The 12,320-nt window shown below is 49.5% G+C and overlaps 1 protein-coding gene across 1 annotated transcript in view; it reads left to right on the top strand.

Moving 5' to 3' along the window:
- The window catches only part of CACNA2D3 (calcium voltage-gated channel auxiliary subunit alpha2delta 3), an 817,122-nt gene that overhangs the window by 297,646 nt on the left and 507,156 nt on the right, over positions 1-12,320 (top strand). Inside the window, exon 4 of the mRNA XM_006754680.2 lies at positions 2,544-2,706. Coding sequence (XP_006754743.1) covers positions 2,544-2,706 — 163 coding nt within the window. The remainder of the gene's footprint in view (positions 1-2,543; positions 2,707-12,320) is intronic.

Genomic DNA, 12,320 nt, shown 5'->3' on the forward strand with positions numbered 1-12,320 from the left:
GAAGTAGGACACCAAACCCACACTACAATCCTGAGGTGTGTGAGAGAGGCAGTAAGAGAGTTTCACAGAAAGGGACTGCCTTGAAAAGAGCTAAGTGTCTGTTAAGGTAATAGAGTAAAGCATCTGTTCAAATAGCTTACGATATAATATTACCGTATTTCCTGGATACAGAGCAGCAGTTCCAAAAGCCACAGTGTAAGGATTTGGTTGTGAATAAAAGATTAAGGAGAAACTAGAAATGGGCAAGATGATAATAATCCTACATAAGAAAAACCTAATATGCAAATTGACTGAATAGCAGAACGACCAGCCACAATGACTGAACGTCACAATGATCGGTCGCTATGATGCGCAATGTGCACCAGGGGACAGACGCTCAATGCAGGAGCTTCCCCCTGGTGGTCAGTGCACTTCCATATGGGAAGTGCCACTCAGCCAGAAGCTGGCTCATGGCTGGCCAGCATAGTGGTGGTGGCAGGAGTCTCTCCCACCTCCGTGGCAGCACTAAGAATGTCCAAATAACAGTTTAGACCTGGTCCCTCGGGGGCCTAAGCCTTTAGTCAGACATCCCCCGAGGGCTCCCTGACTACCAGAAGGATGTCTGACGGCAAGCTTAGGCCTGATCCCCCTGGGAGTGGGCCTAAGTTGACAGGTGGACATATCCCAAGGGGTCCTGGACTGGAAAGGGTGCAGGCCGGGCTGAGGGACTCCCCCCCACAACCCGAGGGCACAAATTTTGGTGCAACGGGCCTCTAGTATGTATATAAAAGCCTAAGCGACTGTTTGACCATTCAACCATTTGACCATTCAACCATTTGTCCAGTAGCTATGACGTGCACTGACCACCAGGGGGCAGGTGCTCAATGCACAGGCATGGAACCATGGAACAGACTGATGAATCTCAGGGTTTTATAACTTTATTAACTATTTTAAAGAACCAACTTTAATATTACTGATTTTCCCCCCTTCACACATATTGACACTTTTCATTATCATTAATTTTAAAAATATTTTCCATGTAATTTTCTTTCTTGACATATGTTTTTTAAGTACTGTGCTGTTTCATTTCCAATCTTTAGGGTTTTTGTAGGCATAAACTTTTCTTAGATATCATTGATAGTTTTATATCATTATCATATATTAATTTCTAAATTAGCCTATTGCTCTCAGGGACAATACTATGTGGATTTCAGTCATTTAAAACTTATTGTGCCCTGCTGGTGTGGCTCAGTGGTTGAGCGTAGACCCATGCAACAAGGGGTCACTGGTTCAATTCCTGGTCAGGGCACATGCCCCTGTTGTGGGCTTGACCTCCAGCAGTGGGCGTGCAGGAGGCAGCCCATAGATGTTGATGACATGGATGTTTTTCTCTCTCTCTCCCTTCCTTTCCTCTCTAAAAACAATAAAAACATATTTAAAACCTCACTTCCTGTCTTCTTTTAAGATTTTCTTTGACTTTTCTGCTGTTTGAATATGATGTGACTAGGTGTAGATTTTTTCTAAGTCAGATGCTTGGTGCTCTATAAGTTTCTTGGATCTGTGGTTTGGTGTTTGTCATAATTTTGGAAAATTTTTCAGCCATTGTTATGTCAAAAATTTCTTCTGTTTTAGAGGCCCAGTGCACAAAATTCATGCACAGGTAGGGTCCCTAGGCCTGGCCAGCGATCAGGGCCAATCGGAGCCCCTGGCTGCCGGCCAGGGCTTTCCTTCCAGCTACTGGCCGGGGCCTCCCTTCCCTGGCTGCCAGCTGCCAGCCAGCGCCTTCCTTCATTCCGCACTGCCCCCTGGTGGTCAGTACACACCATAGCGAGCAATAGAACTCCTGGTCTTGTGGTTGAACTTCTGAGGGGACACTTTGCATATTAACCTTTTATATACATAGAGCCCATGATGATGATGATGATGACCATGATGATATGATTATACAGACATTTTTAAAATGTGTCTGCACACTCACATCTTGAGGGCCTTTGCCCTGCTGTCCCCTCGGTCTGTGCTGTTGCCCACACAGCTCCCTTCCTCCCTTCTTTCAGCATGTGTGTGAGTTGCTGGAGCGGTGAGACCTCCTCTGAGCCTTGTATATAAAAGCACAGCCCTTCCCTGCTGCTTTCCCCTGGCCCTGCTTTATTATTTTTCTTGAGCAAGTATGACTATCTGACATATTACCTGTTTACTTGTTATTTTTTATTCTTTCCAGTCTCCTTCAACTGAAACGTTGGCTGTATAAGGAAAGGGTCTGTCTTAAAATTTTCAAAAATTAAATTGGTTTTAGGGCAGTTTTCTCTATAGTATATATGCAAAAGGAAGTACTGTGCAGCTCTTTCCATTTTTCCCCAAGAATATTGTCTGACATTGAGAAACATTTACATACCACAATCAGACCCTGTGAGAGCTGCCATGGAGGACACGGAAGAGTAAAAGGGACCACGTGACCAGGGCAGTATCCACAGTGTGAGGATGGCCCGTGGCTTAAGCCCAGGTCTGCCTGAGACCACAGCCCCCTGCCGGAGCCACATGTAACGTTTCCTGACCTTCTCTTTCAGTATGAATACTTCAATGCTGTGCTGATCAATGAACGGGACAAAGACGGGAACTTTTTGGAGCTGGGGAAGGAATTCATCTTGGCCCCAAATGACCATTTCAATAATCTGCCTGTGAACATCAGTCTCAGTGACGTCCAGGTGCCAACGAACATGTACAACAAAGGTAAGCCTCAGGGCACTCCTTTCAGGGGCGGAGAGGAGGTGGTGAGGTGCGGGGCTGGCCGGTTTGGGACATTATGTTATTTTGAAAACCACAGTTATACTCTGGGTACGTCAGCGTGGATAGGTGCAGTGTGTGCTTGATCTGCCTGGAGACTCTGGCTTGCTACTTCCCCATGCTGTTTGCAGGAGCTCTCTGACAGCCAGTCCAGGGCTGGCAAACTTGCTTCTGTAAAGGGCCCGATAGTAAATATCTCTAGCCTTGAGGGACATCTAGCCTGCTCACAGCTACTCAACTCTGCTGTGCTGGCACAAACGCAGCCTTGGCGACAGGTAAGTCAGTGGATGTGGCTGTGTTTCAGTAAAACATTCACCTACAAGAAACAATGTCCGGATTGGACCTGTAGGAGGTCACTCCCTGACCTGTGGTGGAGCCTCTCTCTCCCCTTCCTCTATTCCTCGCAATGGTAGTTAAGTGTTCAGGAACGCCTGGGGTTGCAACAGAATCAGTTGTGGTCTTTCTTAGAGTACAAAGCAGCAGGGAACTCAAGGGGCTCCCTGTTTTCAGGCTTGTGGCCCTCAAATACAGCCTTCACATAAGGGTCTAGGGATATTGTCCCCAAGCCCCCATATGCCCATTGGGGTTGGGATTATCTTGGCCAAGGACTGGGCTCTGGCAGCAGATGGACTCTGGTTAGACCCTGGGTTTCACCTCTGAATGGCTGTGACCTTGAGTGCACTACCTTCTCTCCTGAGACCTTAGTTTCCTCTTTCGTAGAATGTGGATAATAACTGTGTCTACCTCATGGGTAGCTGTGAGGACTCAACAGAGGGTGTGAATAAAAGCTTACGTTAATGATGTTGCCCTTGTCATCATCACCATCACTGAGTTGGATTTTGCTCTGCTTTGTCACACCTGGGAGGCTCCTAAAAAAGAGCCATTCCCTCAGAAAAATACTTCAGAAAATGATGGCATCTTCAAAGTAAAATTCTGCCCTGCTGCCTACCATTGTGGTTTCAAAAATATCAGGGGCCAGTGTCCATCACCCACCCAGCTCCGATTCACCTACAATTGCTCAGCATCCAGTGAAGGCTGTGGGTTTGATTCCTGCTCCTCCCCTCGCTGGATCCTGAGCCTCAGTTTCCCTCCGGGATGAGGATGCCAGCTCCCTCAGAGGGCCATTGTGAGGCTGTAAAACGATGTGGGTGCAGCCTTCGCACAACAGCGACTCATGAAAGTGCTCAGTCATAGTACCATCGCTATTATTGGGAAACAACATGACCATGAGTTGCATTTCTAAATTGTTCTAGGTCCCTGTTTACAAAGGCTGGTCAGTGATTAAAGAACCTCCTCCTCACTGTCTCTGAAGCATGCCTCTCGCGGCTGTGCTTTGTGGCTGGATACCTGATGTCTTCCTTTCCTTGTTAACCTGTTACCCATCCTTAATCCTCAGTGGGGGCAGGACTCCATTCGTGAATTATTCTCATGGTTTTGGGGCACCACATGGTGAAGCAGACACAGCCCCTCTCCTGAGGGGTTCACACTTTACTTGGGGAACAAATAGGTAATGAGATCATTAGTTAGCGGTCACCTTTATGGAAAGCCAGGGGCAGTGGCAGTGCCAAGGAGGGGCCCTGCCACTCGCTCATGTGGCAGCCACACATTTGCCATTTTCTCTCTTCCTCCTGGAAAAAGTGATGTCAGTCTGAACCACCTCTGCTGGGCTCTGGACTGGGCCACGTGACCTAATCTTCAGTTTGGACTCTTCCTTAGAGGGAGATTCCTGAGCACCTGAGCCTGAGGGGCTGAGCTCACTCACGTCTCTGGTAGGGTTGAGTCCTCTAGGATGGTCTTGTCAGTGAGGAAGGAAGGGCCCTTTGTGCATCGTGCCTGGAAGAAAGCCATCCTCTCAGCATTAAATATACACTCAACTGAAGATGAAAAATTAACAAGGTTTTACAGAGCAATTTCAGATATAAAACAATTCAGAACGATCTTTTAAAGTATGACAGCTGCTTCAAGGTTGCTGGAGCCATTAGCACCATTATGGAGAGAGATTTAATTGCACCGTAAGCTTTAAAGGCATAATTGCACCTTTCGGGGGCAACAGCACATGAGGGACCAGCACTGCCACTGATCACACAGGCTGTGGTGGTGGCTCTGAGTCTCGCCAGGCGAATTCTAAAAGCCCAGGCAAGGGCAGCGGTCTATGAGGCGGACGTGGGCCCTGTGGGAGCTTTGCTTGAGCTGTGGAGGTAGGTGATGATGTTTAAAGTCATTCTCAGCAGCGCTGTGGGGTCTGCCTATCGCCCCCACCCAGACTCACTGGTCCCGGGCGGTAGGGTCAGTTAGGCTCTACCCCTTGTCTAGTCTGCTAGGCAGCGCGGAGCTGCCCAGGGGAGGGGCTTCAGGAAAATTCCTGTCTCCATTCTACCTAATTCAAACCAGCCCCAAACTGTCTTTTTTCTTTTCGAGCTGCAGAGATGTATTTTATGTTTAGAGGACCCTCCAGCTCCGATCCAGTTTTTGATGACATGTACTCAACACACATGCTCAGAGCTTGGTCCCTGGCTGTGATGCTCCTGGGTTAGGAATCTTACTCCCCACAAAGGAACCAATGCCGGGTCACGCTCTCCCATGGGGCAGCTTGGACCCCGGGGGTGCATGTGGTTTGAGACTTGCTTGGGAGCTGCTGTGTGTGGGAAGCGCTGTGCTAAGCTGGGGGTGACAAGTCCCACTTACTCGGCTGCCTCTCTGGGCGTGAGGTCTGAGAGAATAGGCACCTGGTCCCTCAGAATCCCCTCGGCTACTCTCAGGTCACCTTGGGGACTGGGAAGTGCACAGGCTGAGACCCCTGAGACCCCAGGCCTTAGGTTTCACCCTTGCAGGTCCATCGCCCGCCTTCCTTCTGAAGCGTAAACGTTCCTGGCACTGTTAGGAGGTGGGGACAGGCTCCGCTCTAGTGAGGCCCCAGGTCCATCTCCAGTGTCATATCTCTCTGGCTGCCCTCTGCCTCCTCTCCTTTGCACACCACGGCTCCCCGCCCAATAACTGCACTAAGTTGAGATGCCCACACTCGCTGGGGAGAGCTTCTGACTTATGTAGCTCGCACATGTCAACCCTGCAAACATCCTGGGAGCAAGAACTACAGAGGCTCTGACTACTGGCCTGGGAGAGAAACGGGGAGAGAGCAGAGAGAACAAACTAAATGTTGTCTCAGTGCAATATGTCATCTGTTCCTTCGTTTGTGCTTTCCATCCTTCATTCATTCATCAGACATTGTCTGTGCCAAGCTTTAGAGATCCATCCATGACTAGGACAGACATGGGCCCTGCCCTGAGCAGTGGGGGAAGACAGCACTGAGCAAGGTATGACCAGTGTGACAGGAGTTGTAACAGCAGAGTGCGGCGCTGACCTGGTCTTGGCCTTCCTGAGATGAAGAGAGGAGGAGACAGGCAGGAAGGGAGTCATTGGTAGTGAAGTGTGTCCCACAGAAAGACTAAACTATGGTGAGCGAGTGTGGGGCAGGGACTCTGAGAGTAAGGAAGTGGGGTATAGGGGAGGCTGCGGAGGGAGTAAGGATGGGCTGGCCCCCAGCGGCTGCAGCAGGAGCGGCCGCCCCTCTATGGGAGTCAGAAAGGTAACTATGGGGCCCGGGAGGGCTGGCCAGGTGGTGACAGGCTGTGAGAGGCATCAGAAGATCATGGAAGCGTTGGGGCCTGGTCCCATCTGATTGGCAGCTTTCCTGAGAACAGGTGTGTGCTGGAACAGGTGTGCGCTGGTCCCATCTGCACTGAGGAGAGGACAGAGGGAGGGAAGGAATCCAGGACACAGAATGAGAAAATCCAGGGGAGAGGAATGGTGCCTGGCCTGTTGGATGACTAAGGTGAGGGCTCTCGGGCCTGGGCCCCAGAGAGCAACCTCCATCGAGAATATTAGCTCCCTGAGGGCAGGGACCTTATCTGTTTTGTTTTATGATGATTTCTCAGTCCCAGCCTGGTACTTAGCACATAGTAGGGGCTCAATAAATATTTATTGCAAGGTGAGTGAAGGAAAGAAGAGTGCAACTTAAAACACTTCGTTTTGATATGTATGAAGAAAAGGCGCCTGAAATAACTCTATATCTTTTTTTAAATATATTTTATTGATTTGTGACAGAGAGGCAAGGAGAGAGATAGAGAGTTAGAAACATCAATGAGAGAGAAACATCAATCAGCGGCCTCCTGCACTGGGGATGTGCCCGCAACCCAGGTATATGCCCTTGATTGGAATCTAACCTGGGACCCTCCAATCCGCAAGCCGACGCTCTATCCACTGAGCCAAACCGGTTTTGGCGACTCTACATCTTGATTCCCCCTCCTCCAGCAGTAAAGGAAGGCAGGGGGACAGGTGGCCTGCCCGGCAGGCATAGGGGAGGTATGAATTGTGGGATACAGCCTAAGCCTCTGGTCGGCAAACTGCAGCTCACGAGCCATATGCCAGTTTTGGCCTCGGTGAGTCTATTTTGAAGAAGTACTTTTAACATTTGGCCTTGTTGACTAATGAGTTTGCCAACTACTGGCCTAGGCCATCCCTTTACCTTCTTGTCAGGGAACCTAGTCAGACAAGACTGGGCCGTGTGTGGAGGCCCAGGCCCTGAAAATGAAAACAGGTTCAGGGAAGGGACACTCATCACCACCATCACAGAGGAATCGTTCTGTTACAGTCCAATAGGTTCTTCTAAAAGCCCAGTCAAGGGCAGTGGTCTATGAGGTGGACTTGGGCCCTGTGGGCTCAGAGCTAGCTGCTGGGAGGTGGACCTGGGCCCTGTGGGCACAGAGCTAGCTGCTGGGAGGTGGACTTGGGCCCTGTGGGAGCAGAGTGCGCTGCCATCAGGATGGGCAGGATCGGTATGTGTGGATTTGTCAGATGTCTCAACCTATTTTTCAAATGTTAGGTTTGATAAAATGCAAAGTGCATTTTGCCAAGCACTTTTCCCCTTAATTACATGTGTATATTTTAAGGGGAATTTAATCCATATGTTTCTGATTCGTTTACACGGAAATCATTAAAATGTTTTCTAAGAGTTGTTTGACGTGTAAGAAGGCTCATGGACCTTTAAAAATGCTGTGTTTAAGTTTCTTTTTCTTCCCCTTGCCTGTGTGTGTGTGTGTGTGTGGAGAGAGAGAGAGAGAGAGAGAGAGAGAGAGAGAGAGAGAGAGAGAGAGATTGATTCAGGCTCTGAATGGTTTAGAGAGAGAGAGAGAGAGAGGGAGAGAGAGATTGATTCAGGCTCTGAATGGTTTGTTTTCTCCTGGAATGCTGAACTGGACCATTTGGAGGTGGCTTGAATCATGCTTTCATGTCGGTTTCCCTTCACTCACTGGACGTGATGGTGCTGTGGCCATAAATGGGGATCAGGCCTGACACCCTGCTCTGGCCCTAGAGGAAGATGCTAGGACCCTCCCAGCACAGGGCCCTCCGGCACCTGCAGGCCTCATCTGGGCCAGGGGAACTTTCCCAGCCCCGGTCCACCAGTGTGAGGACAGCAGGACAGGTGAGACAACACACACGGTAATGCCACTGAAGGGACTCCACAGTTGTCATCCCAAAGTAGTCATCATTTCTCTCTTACAGTTTGAAAATTATATTTTTGTGTCACAGAATAACTATATCTGCTTAAAAAGTCACAGTTTGAGCAGCTGAGTGGTCTAGAGTGGGGTCCAGACATAAAATGGGATAAACCTCAAATGCATGACTTCAGTGAATGGCTCCCTAACAATCGAGTGGGAAGAGTTGCACCTCCCCCTGAGCCTCTGGGAAGCACTTCGGTGTTGCTCTTGCCCATTCACTCAGGCCTGACCCCTGCAGTGCCCATCGTCTCCATCAGGTCTGTTTCCCGGTTTTCCAGAAGCATCAACGAGTCTTTGGAGTGTAGCCGGCCTGGACATGGATCACAATTCTCTGAGTACCAGCCTGGTAGACCAGAGAAAAACGTTCCACTCTCTGAGCCTCAGTTTCCCACTCTGCAAGGTGTGAAGTGTTATTTTGAGCACCCAGCACAGAGCCTGGCATGAGGAGGTGCTTGATTGACACACATCATCTCCTCAAGCCAAACCAGTTTCCATCTCTCGACTCTCTAGGTGGGTTCCTGACCTGGCCCTGCCCAAGACTCAGCCTCCCGTCAGCGTTTTGCAGGGTGAGGTATAAACACTCTCACAATGATGCCAGTTCACCGCCCTCTTTCACTGGCCAGCCATCTCCTCCTGCTTCGTACCAGATCCCGGGACTCCAACTCTCGATGGCCTTCCCTTGTGCTCCTCCCTCCACCCCAGCCTGCTCTCCCTGCTCCCCTGACCAGACTCCCCCTGTCTTGAGAGCCCAGCTCCTCCACAGAGACCTTGTCCCTCCCTGTGGTCTCAGCCCTCCTCTCCAGAACAGCCACCTGCCCCCTCATGGGCGTCCCCACAGAGCAGTGGCTTCACTTTCCCTGGAAAGCAGGGGGATCATTTTCCTTGGAGACAGAGGCTGTGCTTTTCTCATCCCCTTGGGAACCTAGCAGAATGGCTGGAATAGAAGTGTTTCCACCGATGTTTGTTGAGCTGAATTTCATATTACTACATTTCTACCTTGGACCTGCACTACTATAATACCACTTGGATCCTACATTACTCCATCACCACCTGAATCCTACATCACTGCATCAGCACCTCAATCCTACATCACTGCATCACCACCTGAATCCTACATCACTGCATCACCACCTGAATCCTACATCACTGCACCACCACCTGAATCCTACATCACTGCATCACCACCTGAATCCTACATCACTGCGTCACCACCTCAATCCTACATCACTGCATTACCACCTTAATCCTACATCACTGCATCACCACCTGAATCCTACATCAGTACAGGAATCTTACATTGTTACATTACTATCTGATTCCCATATTGCTATAGGTCATCACAAATAGATCATTATTTCTGCTTGTTGGTTTGTCAGTTCTACTTCTATTTGAATTTGATTTTGTGTGAGTGTGCTTGCTATTGAAGACAATCGTTTTAGATGTATTCTTAATGAAGTTATACTGCCTTCAAGTTCTCTTAATTTGTTTGTATTTTTAATATCTTCCTATTTTTCCAGAATAATAGAAATCATTATGGAGGCTTGAAATTGGAGCTGAATGTAGGCCAGGACATTTTACAAGGAGGGGCCGGGACAGTGAGGGGCAATGTAAGAGCTGGAACCATTGCTAACGGGTTTTCGTTTGTTGTTGGTTTTCCTGGTGTGTCTACATTTGTGAAATGTCGCATTAATAGTAGAGAACCGGAATTTGTAGGTGATTTACAGTATGTACTTAATGACTTAGATAGCAGTCTACTTAACACTTGCTTTGGATCTGTGCTGTGATGGGAGGGGAAGGATGGGGCCATCTTCAGCACCTGGAAATCACAGCAGTGTGTGGTGCAGCCTGGGCGGGCAGTGGGGACAATAGGACTAGAACCTCTGTGCCCGGGCTGACTCAGCCAGCCACGAGATGCCACCGGGAGCCAAGAATGAGAAAGGGGCAGCTTTGCTGAGGATATGGGGGCTGGGCCTCCAGGGAGGTGAGCAGATGATCCTGCAGGTGGCCCCAGGCCTCCTCTGCCCCCTCCCTGGGCTGTACCAGGTCAGCCATGGGGCTCGTCCAAGGGTGTGTGGTCCAGTGGACATATGCGTTGCCTCAGTGCTGACTCTTGCCGCCACAAAAGTTATGCTGCCTGCTCCTCTGTAAAGCAGACATTATGATAGCACCTACCTCATGGAAGTTTGTGAGGAGTAAATGAAACGGCACACTACGCTCAGCCTTTAGCACCGTGGCTTGTATGTGGTAAATGCCTACTAAGCGTCACTTTTGTTAGTGATGATGGTGACTACCCCACAGTGGCTGACCTATGCCTGGGCGTGTGTGTGACCCTGAACCAGGTGACATTATTTTCCCTCCTGTATGTTGGAAATGCGTTTACCACTGGACAGGCAACGCACAGAAAACAGTGTGGAGCCAGAGTTGCTTGCGGGTGTCAGAAGCCGTGGGCGCCTTTGGCAGCAGCTGCACGCTGATGCTCACCCGCCTTCCCTTTGCTCCTCATGCTCAGACCTGGGAGCCTCCATGTGTTCGGGTCCTACTGCTGGGCCACACGCCTGCTGAGAACCGTGGTGTCGTCAGTTAATTGCTGTGGGGCTTCCAAGTGACGCTCTTAGCTTTCCTTCTTTCAGGGACTCAGGGCTCTCGGGGGTCCTGGGGCCTCAGCAGTTCACTGGTACTAGTCATGGCAGGGGCATGAAGGGAGTCTTTCTTGCCACTTCTCTTTCTTCTCTCCCCTGCTCTAAGCTAACGGAATCTTCTACCTAGAACACACAGCCCTCTTCCTTGGAAGCACTCCCCTGGGCATGAGCCCACGGATGTCTTCCTCATCAGTGTTCTTCCTTTGGATAACATTGATGCGCTGTTTATTAGGGGCAGGCACAAGCATGATCTCAGACAGTATAATCCTCCACAAGTCAGTGAAGTAGGAGCCATTGTTATTCCCATTTTACAGATGAGGAGACCGAGGCTTAGAGACTTACTCAGGATGACTCAGCCAGTGAAATGGAAGAGTCAGCATATGACCCCCAACACTTTGATTTCAGAATCAGCGGGACATACTGCCTCTATGTACCGTGTCCTACGTGCCCCCATATCCACCACCCTGTGGCTGTGCCTGTGTTCACGTAGCTGTGTCATGCCTATTAACACACACTTTGCTCGTGTGGCAAATGGAAGGCCCTGTTTTTGTCAAATTGTGCTATTTTCTTCTCAGCATGTAAAAATCCATCATAAATGAAAAGTAGTCTTTTTTTAAAAAAATAAACACTCCCAATCTCTTCCCCTGAGCAAAAGAAATGTTGCAGCAGAAAATCTTTTTAAAAATGTAAAGCAAACTGCCTCAGAATATCAGTGGGTACCAGCTGCTCACACATTGGGGATATTTCTGTTGGAGGTGAGACGCCTCCACATTTAATCCTACAAACCTGCCAGACGGGAATGCGTACCAGGCAAGGGAATAATGATTTGCAGTGCAAAACGGCTCTCCGCCTCCCTGGCTTCGGTGCCTTTAGAAGTGAATTCCTCCACCATAGTGACTGGGGTGACAGGCACAGAGCTGGGTTCGACATCACCATCATATATTGACCTAATAGATTTTCACAAAACATCTCTCATGTGCCCGACATTAGATGCTAGCATAGGAAGGTGTGATGAATGGGAAGACACCGCCATGCGCTGCTGGAGCTCACAGGCCAGTGGGGAGGATAAGGGAAGTGAACACACAGTGAGCTCTCGGTGCACCCAGAGGAAAGGGGGCTGTGGTTCTGCCAGGCTGTGTCCCAGAATAGCTCAGCCGGGCCAGGGGCAAACTAGGGGTGGGGGTGGCCATGGCCAGAGGACACATTCTTTTTTTTTATTGCTTAAAGTATTACAAAGGGTATTACATATGTGTCCATTTTCCCCCCCGCCCTAGACAGTCCCCTAGCCTCTCCTATCCCCCAGTGTCTTGTGTCCATTGGTTATGCTTATATGCATGCATACAAGTCCTTTGGTTGATCTCTTACC

The sequence above is a fragment of the Myotis davidii genome, unplaced genomic scaffold (genome assembly GCF_000327345.1).
Source record: "Myotis davidii unplaced genomic scaffold, ASM32734v1 scaffold111, whole genome shotgun sequence".
Lineage (NCBI taxonomy): Eukaryota > Metazoa > Chordata > Mammalia > Chiroptera > Vespertilionidae > Myotis > Myotis davidii.